General features: G+C 41.2%; 1 protein-coding gene across 12 annotated transcripts in view; it reads left to right on the forward strand.

The window, feature by feature from the left end:
* The window catches only part of ZNF521 (zinc finger protein 521), a 237,206-nt gene that overhangs the window by 87,767 nt on the left and 131,499 nt on the right, over positions 1 to 17,940 (forward strand). For 11 of the 12 annotated variants that reach the window (XM_071804178.1, XM_065831095.2, XM_065831096.2 and 8 more), the window contains one exon: positions 9,227 to 12,579. In XM_071804178.1, coding sequence (XP_071660279.1) covers positions 9,667 to 12,579 — 2,913 coding nt within the window. In that variant the 5' untranslated portion in view covers positions 9,227 to 9,666. Of the gene's footprint in view, positions 1 to 9,226; positions 16,795 to 17,940 lie in introns of all 12 variants that reach the window. The other variant, XR_011737449.1, reaches the window with a different exon arrangement.

A 17,940-nucleotide genomic window follows, 5' to 3' on the forward strand; every position in this document is an offset into this window, starting at 1 on the left:
TTGCTTCTTAGGCTCCTGGAAACACCTAAATCCCTTTGCAGATCCAGGTCCAGGAGTTTTCACCTGTGTAAATAAGACCGCCACCACATCTCTGTCATTCTAAGAAATAAGCAGTTCTGTGTTTATTTACTGTATTTAAGTCTAGCACACTGTAAAATAGCACTGATGTGTTTTTGAAAGTGCTAACTGCCTGCATTGCTTTTGCTTAATCTTAATTTCCTTTTACTTCCCATTTCCTGTAAAAGATTTTGCGATATCTTTGCCTGAGTTTCTTTCAGATGCAGTTATTTTCTTTTCTTTCTTTCTTTCTTTCTTTCTTTCTTTCTTTCTTTCTTTCTTTCTTTCTTTCTTTCTTTCCTTCCTTCCTTCCTTCCTTCCTTCCTTCCTTCCTTCCTTCCTTCCTTTCCTTTCCTTTCCTTTCCTTTCCTTTCCTTTCCTTTCCTTTCCTTTCCTTTCCTTTCCTTTCCTTTCCTTTCCTTTCCTTTCCTTTCCTTTCCTTTCTTCCCGCCTTATATTCCTTTCTTTTTGTTCTCCACCAATTGCCTTCTTTTCTTTGTCCTAGTTTAGCCCACTCCAAAGTGTGTCTTGCTGCTGCTATTCTGGTCTGGAGGCAATGAAGCAATGAATTGGGTGGCTGAAATGTAGACACAGGTGGGAGAGACAGGCATAGGTGATAAAAAAAAAGAGGGAAGGCGGCTGAGTGTGAGGTACATCCCCAGCAATCCCTGCAGACCTTCATGATTAAACTATGGATTAACTGAAAGAAGGGCGATATTCAAATAAGGACCCACGGTGGTGCTTGCTGTCTCACGGGTTGCTGCCTGCACGGCCTGCTCAGGGTCTCCATCTTTTGTCTGAGCCTCCAGCTGGGCAGGTTTTGACAGCATGCCCTTCTCCTCAAGGGCTTTTTGGGGCTGTGTGGGAATGGGGATTCAGAAGGCAGCTGTGAAGCAGGGTCTCCTCAGGTCTCAGAGTCCAAACCACTGGACCATTTGATTTTGGGAAGGGAAGAGAAAGAACAATGCTTCTCTGACTTCAGACACACTCCTTATATTGTGACCTGGGAAAGAAAGAAGCAGTCCACTCATTTTAATACCTGTATGCCACTGGAAAGTTCCTTTGATGAGTGGGACTGTGTTACTGGGGCTGCTGTCTCCCAGGCTTCTGTACACTTCAGCAGCTTTCAAAAGGAGCTGCAGTGCGGGGGAATATTGGAAGGAAAGGGTTTCTGGTCCTATTCATGTTGTTGCCTGGGGAGAGCACGACCCAGTGAAAGCAAAATGCAGAGGAAGGTATTGGAGTCCAGTGAGGAACCTGAACTGTTGTCCCCTAGTAATTTGCTGTTCTTAATAGGCAGTACAAATACTGTTATCAGCACAACAAATTATAATGATTATTTTCTAGCAAAGACCTGATTGACTGAATCACTACTTCTAGTACAGGAGGTTGTTAATATCCAGGTTCTTAGGAGATCATTATTATGTGCAAGTTTGCTAGAGTGTTTGAATGGGTTTTTTGCTCTCCCATTATCTTGATTCTAAATGTAATTATTCTCAGGGTGATTTTTTTTTTCTGACCCTAGCTTCAGATGGAACAAGCCTGGTGGTCTCTGACTCATACCGTACAAACAAACAAAAACAACTACTAAAAGAAACAACAACTTAACAGCGGAAGAAATACAGTGTAAATGTGTTTGTCGCATTTAAGCAGTGGACAAATGAGCTAATTTGAATCGCTTAGTGCTTGTATAGTCACAACTAAACAACCTCTGTAAATTAATTGTGTGACATGCGATTCCCAATTATGTAAAGCAGTATAATGAGCTTTGAGGATGGTGAGTGTCATTCGTTATATGTACAGGGCTGTGGAAAATTACTTATTCTTTCTCTTTGCCTAGAGAGGCACAAAATACTGTCTTCCTCAAACAAGCGGAGGGTAGCTGTTTTCTTCTAGTTGCAAATTGGATTTTGTGTATGATTTGAAAGGTGGAGCAGAATGTGAACTGCTTACATTTTCTTTAATTTGGCTGTAGAAGATGGAATTCATTGGGCGCCGTCTGTTCAAATGAACTTTAAGCAACAATCAAGGAAAACATTTATGCTCCTCTCTACATATGTAATAGTAATATGTCTTCTGAAGAAGACATAATGGAACTGGAGGCTTAGGTTACCTTAGGAGAGCAATACAGGAATGTTAACTACTTATGTAGGCATTAAAGGCATTTTATAAAAGCAAGCAGGTTTTTCCTGTGAGGTATTAAAGTGCCTTATTTGTTGTTTCTAGGAGCTACCTTTCTTCTGATCATGAAATCTAAAATGGTGAGACCTCCCTACCAGCTGTCTCAGTTCTGTTGGTCAGGAACCCCTGTATGTTTCTCCCCTAGTAATCTAACTGTTAATGCGTTTAATTGGTGCTCCCAAAACAGTTTTGAAATATTGATAGATTTTAAAAACATCTGTAAATTATAAATATTTTTTAAAGTTCACGTTTCTCTTTTGAATGCCCATTACAGAGTATTAGTTTTCAAGCCGTTTAATAAATTATGAGACAAATGAGTGAGTTTAATGTGGGGTCACTGATGTGAAAAAAATGTGATGGTTGTATTAAAGTTGCAGCTTTTCCAAACCTGTGTATTTTTCTATTGAAAGTAAATGGAGAATGTTATATAATAATGTATATGTTATTTAACATGACTTTGAAGGCTAGCACTATCTGCTAATTCTATTAAAAACTTCAAAACCATAGTTTGTTTCAGTGACATATATTAGGCCATCACTGAAGCCATGTTAAAACACTATCCTTTGATCTTCTAGTTATTTAGATCTATGCAGCACACAGCACAACATTGTTTTACTTCAGCAATATCTAACCTCTTTGCTTACTATTTATTCACACCTGCATGTTCCCCTAAGATTCCTTAGCTCATTTGCAAGGTAGCCCTGCAGACAATTAGTGGTGGTAATAATATAAAATGTGTCCAGCACTAAAACCTGAAACGGCCATTACAAGTAAACTATGTGATATCTAATAACCACTCCACTCAATTACCTGCACAAAAATGCAAAGATTTAAAACTGTGGAGCTCTATCATACATCCAGTTAACTAACCTACCTGCCTCCTATTTAGTCCTTCCTTTCTTACAATTCAAATTCTATCTTGTAGCATGTCATCTGGTAAATTAGCAAAGGTTAATTTATTAATTGTCCGTCCCTCTCAATACATGTGTATGGGCATGTATATGTGTACAAAATTGTATATGAATGGGTCTTTGGCTGGTGGTAAGACAGCAAATAGTAACTACACAACACTTCAGTGCATACATGTGCATTCATAATCCATATGCCTGTGGCAGTATGTAGTAGATGTGTTTATGTACTGCTGCCTGGCATACTTGCTTTCTCATTTTTAGTATGTATTCTTGTCCTATGTAACCCATTGTTATAAATTTTGTACCTGTTAAAGAAACCTTGCTATTCAGTACTTCAGATGGGATCCTGGGGGATAGTTGTGTGACCAGTCTGCCATTACTGTTGAGGGGGGAAAAGTAGCGAGAACATATCAGCAGGACCCAGAGCCTGGGGGGTATCTGTCCGGCTAATCTGCTGGGCTTTCTCTTTGGTCGGGTCCAACAGCTTAAGCATTTTGACAGCTCTGCGTTTCAGGGGGAGAAAGGATTTTTCTTTCAGGGATGGCTCAGACCTGGGAGATATGGGTTCTGTTTCCTCCTTCGCACAGATTACATTTGTAACCTGAGGCAAACTGCTCCAGCTTGTCTGTGCCTCAGTTACTTGAGCAGCAAAATGGAGAAAATAGAAAACTGCTGCTTTCTGGGTATTGAAATTATTAATTTGTTCATATTTGTAAACTCTATTCTGTCAGAGAAATCTCTACGTATTATGGCACATAAAGGTTTGCTGACATTTGCTTTAGGAATGTGGCCATTTGTCTAGTGGCAGCAAAAACACATTTAAATCATACAGAAAAATAAGGCATGATAAAGCAAGTGCGCTGAAGCATACTCCAGCCAAAGCATGCATATGTCATAAACCTTCCCAGTGACTAAGTAATGTTTTTCTGAAGCGGTACTGTTAATTCAGTCAACAGCACTCGGGATAAGATCACTTTTAAGACCTCACGACTACTGGGGCTGGCACATGAGTGGCTGGCTGCTAACTCCACAGAGGTGCTTTTGTGCTCCGATGCTTCCCCCTTCCTCCCTCCCCATTCGTGGTATAACTCCTTCTGGTATTACTTCACTTTTCTGTTAGTGAGCACTTTCCCCCATAAATATGACTGAACAGGTGTTACTCCGCTACTAACTGAGTTTCCAGCTGTCCTCCTCCAACACAGACCAGGCAAAATCTGTTGTTTCGTCCTATTAGACAGACTAGAGAACTATCAAGCTTGAGATGGAGGTCTTCCTCGCAGGATACGGGAGTTTTGTTGCCAGAAGATGGTCAGGAAGGCCTGGCTGGCTAACAAAGACAGTCCTTCAGCTGCTGGGTGTAGTTCCAGTTTTGCATCCCCTTTGGCAGCAGCACAGAGACTGCTGCAGTGTGGCCAGCCAGCAAAATTAGGAAATAAGGACCTCTTTTATTTACTCAGGCTGCTGAATCATGGGCATTCCTGTCTGCTTGGAGAAAAGTCAGGCAGCTCTACTTTCCACTGGAAGTCTCAGGAGTGTTTGGTACTTTCATCTCAGAGTGTTCACACACTTGTTTTAATGTGCTTTATGGAAATGGTGAAACTCAGCAAGTACGGTTGGTGTAGAAAAACATCTGCACTAACTATTCACACACATTTGCATCTTTAAATAGACTTTCAGGCCTTGTAGCTGATTTCCAGCAAAGTTTTTTGGTTGTGAGTGCTAGAGCTTTCTTAGAGTCAGCGAGTGTGAAGTGACTGGTTCCAAAAATTAAAAATTTACATGGACATGTTAAGTGCATCACATTGAAACTCAGAATACTTGCCATAACACAAAAAAGGCATTTACAGTAAGTAGCACTTAGTGACTGCTGAAGGAAAAAAAGTAAGTCGATAGAGAAAATATATTTTAAAACTCCACAAACACTGTTGAATACCTGGAGCCCTATTCTGCCCTCAGATAGATGTGTACCACTGCTGGGGTCTTGTGTGTGTGCATATGAATTTGATCCAGAGTATTTTTAAACAGCTTGTTATAACATTAAAAATCAGTATTTGTAATGTTGACATAGCTTGGGGTAGGTGTCTGCACATTTATATACAGGTGGCTGTACGCAGACTAGCAGCAAACTGGTTGTGTTTTCTATGAGAGTGATCAGTAAAAAGGAGTTTGAAGTCCTTTATCCTGACAACAGGTCAAACCGTACCCCCAACTCTGTGGGAAGTGCCCCATGGAAAGCAGGAGTGGAGTCCCATCCTGAGCCTCCTGGTGGCTGCGGTGACCTTCCCTGGAGTTCCTCCATCATGGCTATGAGTGCCCAGCTCTGTTCGCCTCACACCAGCGCACACGGGGTAGCCTTAGTGCTAGCAAGCCGCAGATCTCTGCCGTTTTGAAGGAGATGCTTTTAATGGTTGCACGTTGATTTTGTGGGGCAGCATCTTTGTGGTGAAGAGTGAGGAGACAGCAGGACAGGCAGTGCCATCACTCATGTCCTGCTGTAGCAGTAGTTACCCTTAGTCCAGGTTTCCTCCTTGATCACTGTCCACGGATCCATTCTGAGGAAGCCACTCAGCTCACCCAGAGTTTAGTCCATCACACACAATGTTCCCATCGTTCAAGCTGGAACCCATGCAGTGCAAGTCACCGCAGTGAGGTATTTCCCTTGTTGCAGAAGGAAGGTTTCAGAAGTCCTTCTGCAGGTCACCATTGGGTGAGCGGCCTGACCCTGGGAGCCCTGCATGTGGGTGCAGCCCGAGGCCCTCCTTCCGCAGGGCAGTGGGAGCCAGGGAAACATATTGACCACGTTGTTGGGCTCATCCTCAGGAAAATCTTGTTGTCCTCTACTGTGTGGAATTCCACCTCCCGCCTTGCTGGTGCTTCTGGAGCTCTGGGAGTTTGAGAAAGTTTAACATTGAGAGTTAAAAGGATGCAAGTCGGACTTGTAAGTGGTTTGCTCTTCTCCTTTCTGCACAAAGAGAATTATTCTGCAGAATTATTATAGGCTTGGATTAAAACAAGCAAACAAAAAAACCAGCAAAGTGACATACAGAGGGGGTTTAGATTGAATGTTAGGAAAAGGTTCTTCACCCAGAGGGTGGAGGAGCACTGGAACAGGCTCCCCAGGGAGGTGTCACAGCCCCAAGCCTGGCAGTGTTCAAGAAGAGACTGGACAATGCCCTCAGACACATGATGTGAACTGTGGGGTGTCCTATTCAGAGACACGAGTTGGATTCGATGATCCCTGTGGGTCCTTTCCAACTCAGGACATTCTATGATTCTATGATTTAGATTTGCCAGTTGGAAAGCAAGAACCATCTCTGTGCTATAGTTATGCTATTCGCCCTCCATGTCCTTTACCTTCTATAAAAGCTAAAGGAGAGACCCCTGAGCAAACAAGGAGAATTGAAGGGTGGAAAGGGGCTGCCATTGCTTACACTGTGGTCACACTCAGCACTTGATCCTGACCCTGCTGCCAGCTCGACAACCCGCTGAGATCCATGAGCCAGGGGGAATAGTTGTGTAGCAGGTAAAACCGGGCAGGCGGTGGCCACAAAAAGGAAGTGATTTACTACCCTGTCAGTGATGGTACACTATTTATAACACTTACTATATATTCCTCTAAACAGTTATACAATAATATATCATTTCTGTGTAGGATATACATTTTAGTACTAAATTTGGTTACAAAATATGTTGCCTAGACAGTCACAGACTATTTTTCTTCACTCAGTTGCTTGACATACATTCCTATTTGTCTGCCAGCAGTGGTCGTGTGTCAGAAATACATTTGATTTTTAAGGGACAAAAGGTTTTTAATTTAATTCAATTTTTTAATTTAAAATAATTGTAGAAATTTAAAAGATAATTTAAATAATTAAATAATATAATATTTAATATATTAAGTATTATTAAATATATTTAATATAATTAAACAATTTAAAATAGAATTTAAAAAATAATTTAAAATAAAAGTAGAAAAAATTAACATATTTTTCTGTAAATAGTTGTTCCACTGTTTTGTTCTTTCCAGTTTTAGTGTCAAAGCCAGAAATTTGAAAGGGCAGTACACAGATTTACGTGAAAAATCTCCTATAAATATTGCAGTCATTAATGTACCAACTTAAAAACTCACCTGGCTGATATGGTTTAGGATGTATGACAATGAGTAAGTTTGCATCAGTACGTTGGGAAGCAATTTAGCAGATGGTAGTACTTATGTTGGAATGGCTGATTTTTATTTTTCAGTTTTTATCTTAAAAACAAACACCTTTGTTTTGATTTCAAAGACATGGTAGTTGGGCTGGGCTGGGCTTGTTCTTTGATTATACACCATTAGTGCAGATTCATACGTAGGTAAATACAGATTTATATTTGTGTGTGTGTGCGAAAGGTGTGTGTAATTTGTGAAACCCTCTTCTTCAAGACGTGAACAAGAGGATAAAAACCTGTGCAGTTTCCAACTTATCCTGAAAAGCGTGGTGTCAATGGGCAGGCATCCAGCCGTGGTGTTGGGTTGTTTGCTCAGAGTTAGATGGTTGCCATCTGGCATTGATAGTGAGATGGCGTTGTCATCAGTTTCTAGATGCAGAAAAGGAATGAATCCTCATCTGTTTCCTGTCGATAAGCAAGAGGTTGATAATCTAGTAAAATCTTGTTACCTTAAAGAAAGCAGGCTTGGAGTTTGTTTACTTAATGTAGGCCGGCCCTAACCTTTATGTTGGTGTAGTCAATTTCTTGAGAGAAGGCTGAAGGTGTTAAGAAACTTTGTGCTTTCCAAGAATACCTTAAGAAAGGTATCTTTCAAGCGGTTTATCCTGTCTTTTTCTGTACTATTGCTGTAGTCAATTTTACTTTTAAAAGGAAAAAAAGAAACCTCAAGCATCACCCCTGGAAATGAATAGAAAGATTATTAGAAGTAGAGTGGTCTTTCAAGTTAATATTTTTAAAGAAGTTTTAGGTTAAGATAAGTGTCGTCGTTGCAGTATTGTAATCTATGTTTAAAACAAAAGGTGCAAAAGCTGTGCAGCACATCTGTTGAAAGGAATAGTTACAACTTGCCCCGTCTAGAGATGAGGTAATATCATGGATAACTAGTTCAGTTTATTATCTGGCTAGCATTTCTGTTTTTCCTTTTCCTTGTTGTTCATAAATCTTTCAGCTTTTACCATAACTGTTTATCATTTTTCCTGTTTCCAGTTTTTTACAAGTTGCTTTGTCTGTGATCACCTCACAGTACAGGCTCTGCCGGGCTGAGGAAGTTCAGCTGGCTGAGGCCTTTGCAAAAAGGAAGAAATGGTGGGCCACCTCTTGAACTTAAAAAGGAAAAAAAATGCTGTTCACATCTGACTCTTTTGGAATTTTCTCATTTTCCTTGATCCTGGCTGTTGGTTTGTTAGTTTGTTGTGAACATTTATTGGTCCAGCTGCCAGCTTTCAGTAACTGAATTGTGTCGTTACTGGAGAAATCTGGTTGTACTTTATTAGGGCAAACATCACTGTTTATACTGTTGTCCTGTTCCTCCCCTGTAATTTTTCCTATTATTGTTTAGAATAACACCAAAGTCTCTCTCAGTAATAGCTTTTAAAAGATTTCTGTGTTCAGAAGCAACTTCAAGGGAAAAAAAGAACCTGTGGCAAAGCAGGGACCGTCTTTTTATTAAATATTAGGCATGTGGGTTGACTGTATTAATTTTAAATCATTCCTGTAATATTTTCTCCTTTTCTTTGACTCTTCGATGCTCACATAATATGCAAATCATTTTACAATGGATACAAAAGAAACATTAAATATATTAAAATCTGCATTTTAATAAAGTTGTCAATGTATAATATATATCCTGCAACTTAGAAAGAATGATAAAAAAGCAATAAAAAGGTAATATAGGCACAGAGTTATTAAATAACTTTTAATGTTTTACAGTCTGATAAAAATAAATGTGGTCTTAAAGCTGTTGGATACGGGTATAAGAAATATCCTAGTCTGACTTTAATGTGTTTTAGTTCTGCATTGTTTATGTGCATTTGCTGTCTCCTTTGAACTGTAGGGATTAAGCTTGTGGGCATGTTTCTTTCTCATTTCAGATGGAGTGGATGTTGAGGATGACCCCACTTGCTCATGGCCAGCGTCATCGCCTTCTAGCAAGGACCAGACTTCCCCGAGCCATGGAGAAGGTTGTGATTTTGGTGAAGAGGAAGGAGGCCCAGGGTTGCCCTATCCATGCCAGTTTTGTGACAAATCGTTCAGCCGCCTCAGCTACTTAAAGCACCACGAGCAAAGTCACAGTGACAAGCTCCCTTTCAAATGCACATATTGCAGTCGTCTCTTCAAACATAAACGGAGCAGGGACCGCCATATAAAGCTTCATACGGGAGACAAGAAGTATCACTGCAGTGAGTGTGACGCAGCGTTCTCAAGGAGCGATCATCTCAAAATTCACTTAAAGACTCATACGTCCAACAAGCCATATAAGTGTGCCATTTGTAGACGTGGGTTCCTGTCATCTAGTTCGCTGCACGGTCACATGCAGGTCCACGAGAGGAACAAAGATGGCTCTCAGTCCGCTTCCCGGATGGAGGACTGGAAAATGAAAGACACTCAGAAATGCAGTCAGTGCGAAGAAGGCTTTGATTTTCCTGAAGATCTTCAAAAGCACATTGCAGAATGTCACCCCGAGTGTTCCCCTAATGAAGACCGGTCTGCTCTTCAGTGTGTTTACTGTCATGAACTCTTTGTAGAGGAAACGTCTCTGATGAATCACATGGAGCAGGCTCATAATGGTGAGAAGAAGAATTCATGCAGCATTTGTTCTGAGAACTTTCATACTGTGGAGGAGCTGTACAGCCACATGGACAGTCACCAGCAGCCAGAGTCGTGCAACCACAGCAACAGCCCGTCTTTGGTAACTGTGGGCTACACCTCAGTCTCTAGCACCACTCCAGATTCCAATCTCTCGGTGGATAGTTCAACCATGGTGGAAACGGCTCCCCCTATACCAAAAGGTCGTGGAAGGAAGCGGGCAGCTCAGCAAGTGCCAGATATCACTGGTCCCTCGAGTAAACAGCCAAAAGTTACCTATAGCTGCATTTATTGCAACAAACAGTTATTTTCTAGCCTTGCAGTTTTGCAGATACACCTGAAAACTATGCATTTAGATAAACCCGAACAAGCCCATATCTGTCAGTATTGTTTGGAGGTGTTGCCATCTCTCTACAATCTGAACGAACATCTTAAGCAAGTACATGAAGCTCCGGACCCAGCACTGATTGTTTCTACCATGCCTGCCATGGTGTACCAGTGCAACTTCTGCTCTGAAGTGTTCAACGACCTCAACACACTTCAGGAACACATCCGATGTTCTCATGGATTTGCCAACCCTGCTGCTAAGGACAGTAATGCATTCTTTTGTCCCCATTGCTACATGGGATTTCTTACAGATTCTTCTCTGGAAGAGCATATTAGACAAGTCCATTGTGATCTTAGCAGTTCCCGTTTTGGTTCCCCTGTGCTTGGAACCCCAAAAGATCCAGTGGTGGAAGTGTATTCTTGTTCGTACTGTACAAATTCTCCAATATTTAATAGTGTTCTTAAACTGAACAAGCATATCAAGGAGAACCATAAGAACATTCCTTTGGCCCTGAATTACATCCACAATGGAAAAAAATCCAGAGCCATGAGTCCCTTATCTCCTGTAACCATTGAGCAGACCTCTTTAAAGATGATGCAGGCAGTTGGAGGTGCTCCTCCTCGTCCTGCAGGTGAATATATTTGTAATCAGTGTGGTGCTAAGTATACTTCCTTGGACGGTTTTCAGACTCATTTAAAAACACATCTTGACACTGTCCTGCCAAAACTGACTTGTCCTCAGTGCAACAAGGAATTTCCAAATCAGGAGTCTCTGCTGAAGCATGTTACCATTCATTTCATGATCACCTCAACCTACTACATCTGTGAAAGTTGTGACAAGCAGTTCACTTCTGTGGATGACTTGCAGAAACACCTACTGGACATGCATACGTTTGTGTTCTTCCGGTGCACCTTGTGCCAAGAGGTTTTTGACTCCAAAGTCTCCATTCAGCTACACTTGGCTGTGAAGCACAGCAATGAAAAGAAGGTATACAGATGTACGTCTTGCAACTGGGATTTCCGCAACGAGACTGACCTACAGCTTCATGTTAAACACAACCACCTGGAGAACCAGGGCAAAGTACACAAGTGCATCTTCTGTGGCGAGTCCTTTGGTACGGAGGTGGAGCTGCAGTGTCACATTACTACGCACAGCAAGAAGTACAACTGCAAGTTCTGCAGCAAAGCTTTCCATGCTATCATCTTGCTGGAAAAGCACTTAAGGGAAAAACATTGTGTGTTTGAAACAAAAACTCCAAACTGTGGAACGAATGGGGCATCTGAGCAGGTTCAGAAAGAGGAAGTGGAACTCCAGACCTTGTTGACAAATAGCCAGGAGTCCCATAACAGCCATGATGGCAGCGAAGAAGATGTGGACACATCTGAGCCTATGTATGGCTGTGACATTTGTGGAGCAGCTTATACCATGGAGACTCTCCTGCAAAATCACCAGCTTCGAGACCACAACATTCGACCTGGAGAAAGTGCCATAGTAAAGAAAAAGGCTGAACTCATTAAAGGGAATTACAAGTGTAATGTGTGTTCTCGAACATTCTTCTCCGAAAATGGGCTTCGAGAGCACATGCAGACACACTTGGGACCAGTGAAACATTATATGTGCCCAATCTGTGGCGAGCGGTTTCCGTCTCTTCTGACTCTTACTGAACATAAGGTCACACATAGTAAGAGCCTGGACACTGGAAACTGCAGGATTTGCAAGATGCCTCTCCAGAGCGAAGAGGAATTTTTAGAGCATTGCCAAATGCACCCTGACTTGAGGAACTCCTTGACAGGGTTCCGCTGTGTGGTGTGCATGCAGACTGTGACCTCCACGCTGGAACTGAAAATCCACGGCACGTTCCACATGCAGAAAACTGGAAACGGTTCTGCCGTGCAGTCCACGGGACGTGCGCAGCATCTCCAGAAACTGTACAAGTGTGCTTCTTGCCTGAAGGAATTCCGCTCAAAACAGGATTTAGTGAAACTTGACATCAACGGTCTGCCATATGGTCTGTGTGCTAGCTGTGTTAATCTCAGTAAAAGTGGTAGTCCAAATGTCAACATCCCTTCAAGCAGTAACAGACAAGGCATGGGCCAAAATGAGAACTTGAGTTCCATTGAGAACAAAAGCAAGGCAGGGGGACTGAAGACTCGATGCTCTAGTTGCAATGTTAAATTTGAATCAGAAAGTGAACTCCAAAACCATATTCAGTCAATCCACAGAGAGCTTGTTCCAGACAGCAACAGTACACAGCTGAAAACACCACAAGTATCTCCAATGCCCAGAATCAGCCCCTCCCAAACTGAAGAGGTAACCCTTTTTTCTTTGCTCTTGACACCTTCCATCCTTTTGGAAAAAATCCCACTTTTTTCAAGCTGTCTTGTCACTTGTCATGAAACGCTTAGGCTGAACCATATTACATTTCCATCCATAGCCATTACCTAGTAACTACTTTCTTCTTGATATGCCTTACATCTTGGATTGAATTGTACGGAATAGGACTAATTCCAGTCTCCCTAGGATATTGTCTTCTGCATCACTGAGGAGACCTATCTTCATGCCAGCACAACTGAGATCTGGAATCTTATCCTAGCTCCCTTATGCATTGGAATCCCCAGCTAGGAGTTGTGCTTACGGCAGAGAGCATTAATGACAGAGGAGTAGAATACAGTGAGCCAAAATGCTGGCATAAGGGGTGGATTTTTAAAAAAATATTTGTGAGCAACAAATTGAGGGCGTTTTTTTGGTAAATTGTGTTGTAGACATTAGTTTTCCCTTCTTATGGCATATTTTGATTAAGTAGAAGTGCAATGCTAGCCTAAGGTAAATTGAGAAATCAGTCCTTTGGATGCAATTCCTGGTTGTGTTTCTCTTTCCTTTCCTGATGAACAACATTCTGATGTCACTGAAACACCTAGCACCTGATGATTGAAATCCCATTCATGCAGCATCACTTAAAAAGTAAATACATATTTCAGAAAAAAAAAAAAAAAAAAGGGGTCAAACTCTTGAAAAATCTCATCTACTTCCTCAGTCACCAGTGACCAAGTAATAACACCTGTATATGGGAACATAGAGGGGTAATGTACCAAGAGAGGGGAATCTGGTTTATCTTCAGAAATATTATCAATCCAATGTCTTAGAGTTAATATTTTAGGCATGGTATCTTGCATAGTGACCTCTTGTAGTTCAGGAAGCCTAAAAACACAGCACAAAGAAATGATAAGAAATAATAGCTTTTGTTTTAAGAAAGCTCTTGACCTGTAATGGTACAAGCCTGGTGCAACCCATTGCTGTGAATGTGTGTGGATACCCTGTGGCTAGAGAGCTGCTGCTCTCCCGTCACCTTCCTCGCTCCCTGTGTGTGAGCCCATCTGTTGGGTAGGAAATCTCTCAGCCTGTCATCCAACAGTGTTGTGCAACCTGGAGGGCAGGAGGGAGGTAGAGAGGGAGGAAGGGAGATACATAAGGATACATGGGCCAAGAGGTAAGGATTTGTGGATCTACTGAGAGCATATCTGGACACAGGCTGGGAGAAGGCCACTGAGGCAGCACAGGGGCTGGAGTGCTATTGAGAGGGAAGCGGATCTGGGAGACGAAGGTGAAGTACGAGGCAGAAGGTATCTGCCAGGGAATGGCTCTGTGCTTTCCTGACTTCTGCATCTCCAGTCCTCAAAATGGACTGTGGTGGGTGACACTTTGGGAATCTGATGTGGTGTGAAGTTTATGGAAGGAGCAGGTTGTTGGATTGAGAGCCACAGGTCGAAGGTATGAGAACTGCAGGATTACCAGCTGCAAGTTTTTGTCAGATGCAGAGCAATCCTGGTTTCTGTCATCTTTCCCCAAGTGACTACTTGAAATCTCCCCAGTCATGTTGGAAGCCGGTTCCTGCTACCTTAAGCACAATCAGAATCATGCATGTTCAGACAGTTACCATGATAAGATGCTATCAACTTGTCTTGAAAACCAGACAAAAAATGATCTGGGGGTCCTTTGTTGGTGATATAAGGTCAGTTACCTTCGGTGCCACTGATGAATCTTCTTGTACTTGAATCAAATGTAATCAGAGTTCTTATGTCTTCTTCTGGTTGGCATCATGTCCCTTTCTTTAAGCCTTTTGATTTTTCTTTTAGACATGTATTTAAAACGAAAAAGCCTTTTAAATACAACAACATTTGTGAGTAGCGTTTGCCTACTTTCAAATCACCATTTCCCCTCTGTCCCCCTTCAGAGTGTGTAAACTGATTTTTCAGTACCTATGGTTCTAGTCTCCACATAAGTAACCTAGACTTTCAGATTCCTTTCTCATGGGAAGCACAAAACTATCAGGTTCCCGATAGAGCATTAGTACTTCTGGAAGCCATAAACGCGTGTTTGTAAAACCCTGAAAGATAATTTATTTTTTTAACAGATATTACTGGATTCAGATGGTAGTGACACAAGCATTATAGCAATGAGAATCAAAATTGAAAGTGGTAATACACAAATGTTTAACACTGTAGATTGGATGTCCAGGCTGAGAGAAGTGAAAACATAAGCATATAACACAAACAGTAAAAACAAATCGGATTTCTAAAATTTGTTATTAGTCAGTGGCTTTGCTACTCCACTGGAAGGATATTTCTTGAATTAAATGGGATGTTGAAGACAGCTGCTTAAACGTGTTATTTTGGGGAAATTTTCAACAACAAAAAATAAAATATCATAATGTTAAGGAGCAAAGATTTAATTTGCATTATTGAGAGTCACATGGTTTGAGATTTTAACCTTCATATAAAGAACATTTAATTCCTGAGGCAAGAAAAATATGGAGACTAGTTGTCAGACTATTAATAGTGCTGAATAGCCCTTGTTACTCAGTAATGGATTACTATGGTAAGAGTACTAGAAAATACCTTTTTAAGATAAAAGATAACACTAAAAAAAGTCACTTCTGGCTTCTTTGCCAAGAATTCTCATGGTTGAACTAGAAAACTTCCTTTTTTCGCCTGTACTCAGTAACGTGATACCTGAACAGGGTTTAATGTCATCAGCTGAGCTGTCACCTGCTGAGCTCACCCTGATCGCTAAGAGAAACAGGGTGACTGGAATCATCTTCACTGACAGTTACCTTTTAGTTGGGATGGGAAATGATGGGCAGTGCTCATCATCAGTTACAAAAACTCAAGGAATAGGTCAGAACTCGTTAAGTCGATTGTACTGCTGAATTTAGTACCCGTAAGCTATCAAACAGACTTAAACAGGCAGAAGGTGGATAACTAGCTATTGGAAGAGCTTTAAAATTGTAAGTCTGTAACTTATTCTTTGAGCTTAATGAGATGCTGAATTCAGGTTGTAGATTTCTTGTAAAGATCTTGAATTATTGCAAACACACTGTTAGGCAAGGATAATAATCTTGGTGATAGGTAATATTCAAAAGTGTAGAACAAGGTCTGATATGATAGTGAATTGGGAACTAGATATCCGTCCCTTTTCTGTCGCTCATTTGCTTTGTTGACTTGGACAATTCAACTTGAACATCTCTGCTTCATTTTCGTTATTGAGAAAATAAGAGCGATAGTTCCTGAAAGGTGTGTTTCCATGCTTAATTGCAATACATTTTTTGTAAAGCACTTCAAAGATGAAAAGCAGTGTTCAGTAAAGCCTATGCAGCCTTGCTTCTCTTGCTCCTCCTTAGTCTGCTGTCATGCACCTATTGAGAGAACTCAGCAGAATTTGTGCCCTCACTTCTTGAGCTTCACAACTCCTGTACATGCAGAATCATAGCAGTGTAACTGTACAATAATTATTATACTGTTAATTGCTTAGCTGGGAGGGAAGGAGTAAATAGACTTCAGCTTACACCAACAGTTTATTGGTAAAACCTAGCTTATGCTAGTGTATCCATATGTGCAACTGCACTTGGTTTGAGGTCCTGTTGGTAACTTCCACAGTAGATGCTCAGCAAGCATAATTACTTCTGTAAGTAGCTTAAGCTATATATCACTTTGTTCCATGAATGTGAAACTCATGTGAATACTGTATTACCTGTGGCAATGCAGGCAGTCCTTTATTAATAATACAAGAACACTCTGGGGTTTCTGGTCCTGAGAGGAGAAGGAGAAGGAGCAGTGCAAGTACACTGCCAAATTACTGCAGGAATAAAGATGCTTATTTAGGTGTTGCAAAAGACTTGCAGAAACTCACTATAGCAGAGAGTATCAGCAGTGCTGGACAAAGGAGAGAACTGGCGACTGCCACACCAGCTGAAGAACACAATCAGTGTGAATCTGGGGCTGCTCTTCTGTCCTGTTGTGGTTGTCCAGAGCTGTATGCCAGGAGGGGCATGTCACAGCAGGGGACACCAGGCACATCACAGCACCGTTCTGGAAGGAGCCATGAAAGCGTAGGCTGACAATGATCTTGTGGAGATGAAGTCACAGAATTCAGATGCTGCAGAGAACTGGTGGCTTCTTGAAACTCAACTTATCTAACCTCAGATGAATCCAGAAATGGTATCACCCCGGGAGAAAGAATGGAGCTCAGGTAGGTGTACTGTTTTATCATTACATTATTTTCTTGGTTTTTTATTTCTTTTTTGTGGGACCTGAATCTACCTTTCTTCTCTTACTATTACCCCCCCCTTCTCAAAACATTGCCAGACTCAAGGACAGAAAGCAGGAGCTGCCTTTTGAAGTAGCTGGTTGGTTTCAGAGGCATGTACTGGCAAACAGAGGTGGAAAGAAAAGAGAAAAGACTGTGAGCAACCCAGAAATATTCCCAGATGCATGCTTTTGGCAGGGCAGGCAATAGCATTTAAACAACATAAATCACTGTGCTTTTAACTGAAAAATGCACTGAAATCAATAGTCATGCATTTAATTGAAATACATAAAGAAATTAAAATAATCCTCCTCCTCAGCAATCCAAGCTGATCATTCTGACTGCAGGATTTTTATGAATAAACACATAAACTTGTAATGTAAACATTAGAAGTAGTGCCTTGTGTTTCCTGTCAGTGAATCCAGGCCCAGAACAAGTGATTTTCATGGTGGATTTTGAATTTGGGGACAGGAAAAGGTACAGAAGGTTTGTTGCTGATACAAAGATTTGGCTTTGAAATAGTTTGTGGAACTAATCTGTGTCAAACATATTTTCTGCTTCTGGAGTTTCAGAATGAGCTCACTAAAAATACCTTTTTTTCTTCTTGCATCATTTTGACATTGTTTTCAGGAAGGCATTGTTTAATATGTGACCACATGTATTTTTAGGAAGGGCTACCCTGTTTTTCTTGCCACAGTAGGCCACCTTCATATTATGCTACGCTCTAATTTCTGGTAGTACCATTGCCATGGACTGGCTGACAAGATACAGACTTAAGCATTTCTCTTCTCTCCTTCTCCTTCTCCTTCTCCTTCTCCTTCTCCTTCTCCTTCTCCTTCTCCTTCTCCTTCTCCTTCTCCTTCTCCTTCTCCTTCTCCTTCTCCTTCTCCTTCTCCTTCTCCTTCTCCTTCTCCTTCTCCTTCTCCTTCTCCTCTTTTTGTCTTCAACCCTTTCAGTAGTGACCTATCACACGGAGTCCTCTCTGAATTTAACAAGGGTGGTGTTATTTATTAACCTGTTGCTTTAAATTTTAACAAAGTTAAGCAGCAAACATCCCACTTTCTCATGCACACCATGAATTCAGTTTGT

The sequence above is a fragment of the Patagioenas fasciata genome, chromosome 2 (genome assembly GCF_037038585.1).
Source record: "Patagioenas fasciata isolate bPatFas1 chromosome 2, bPatFas1.hap1, whole genome shotgun sequence".
NCBI classification, from domain to species: Eukaryota; Metazoa; Chordata; class Aves; order Columbiformes; family Columbidae; genus Patagioenas; species Patagioenas fasciata.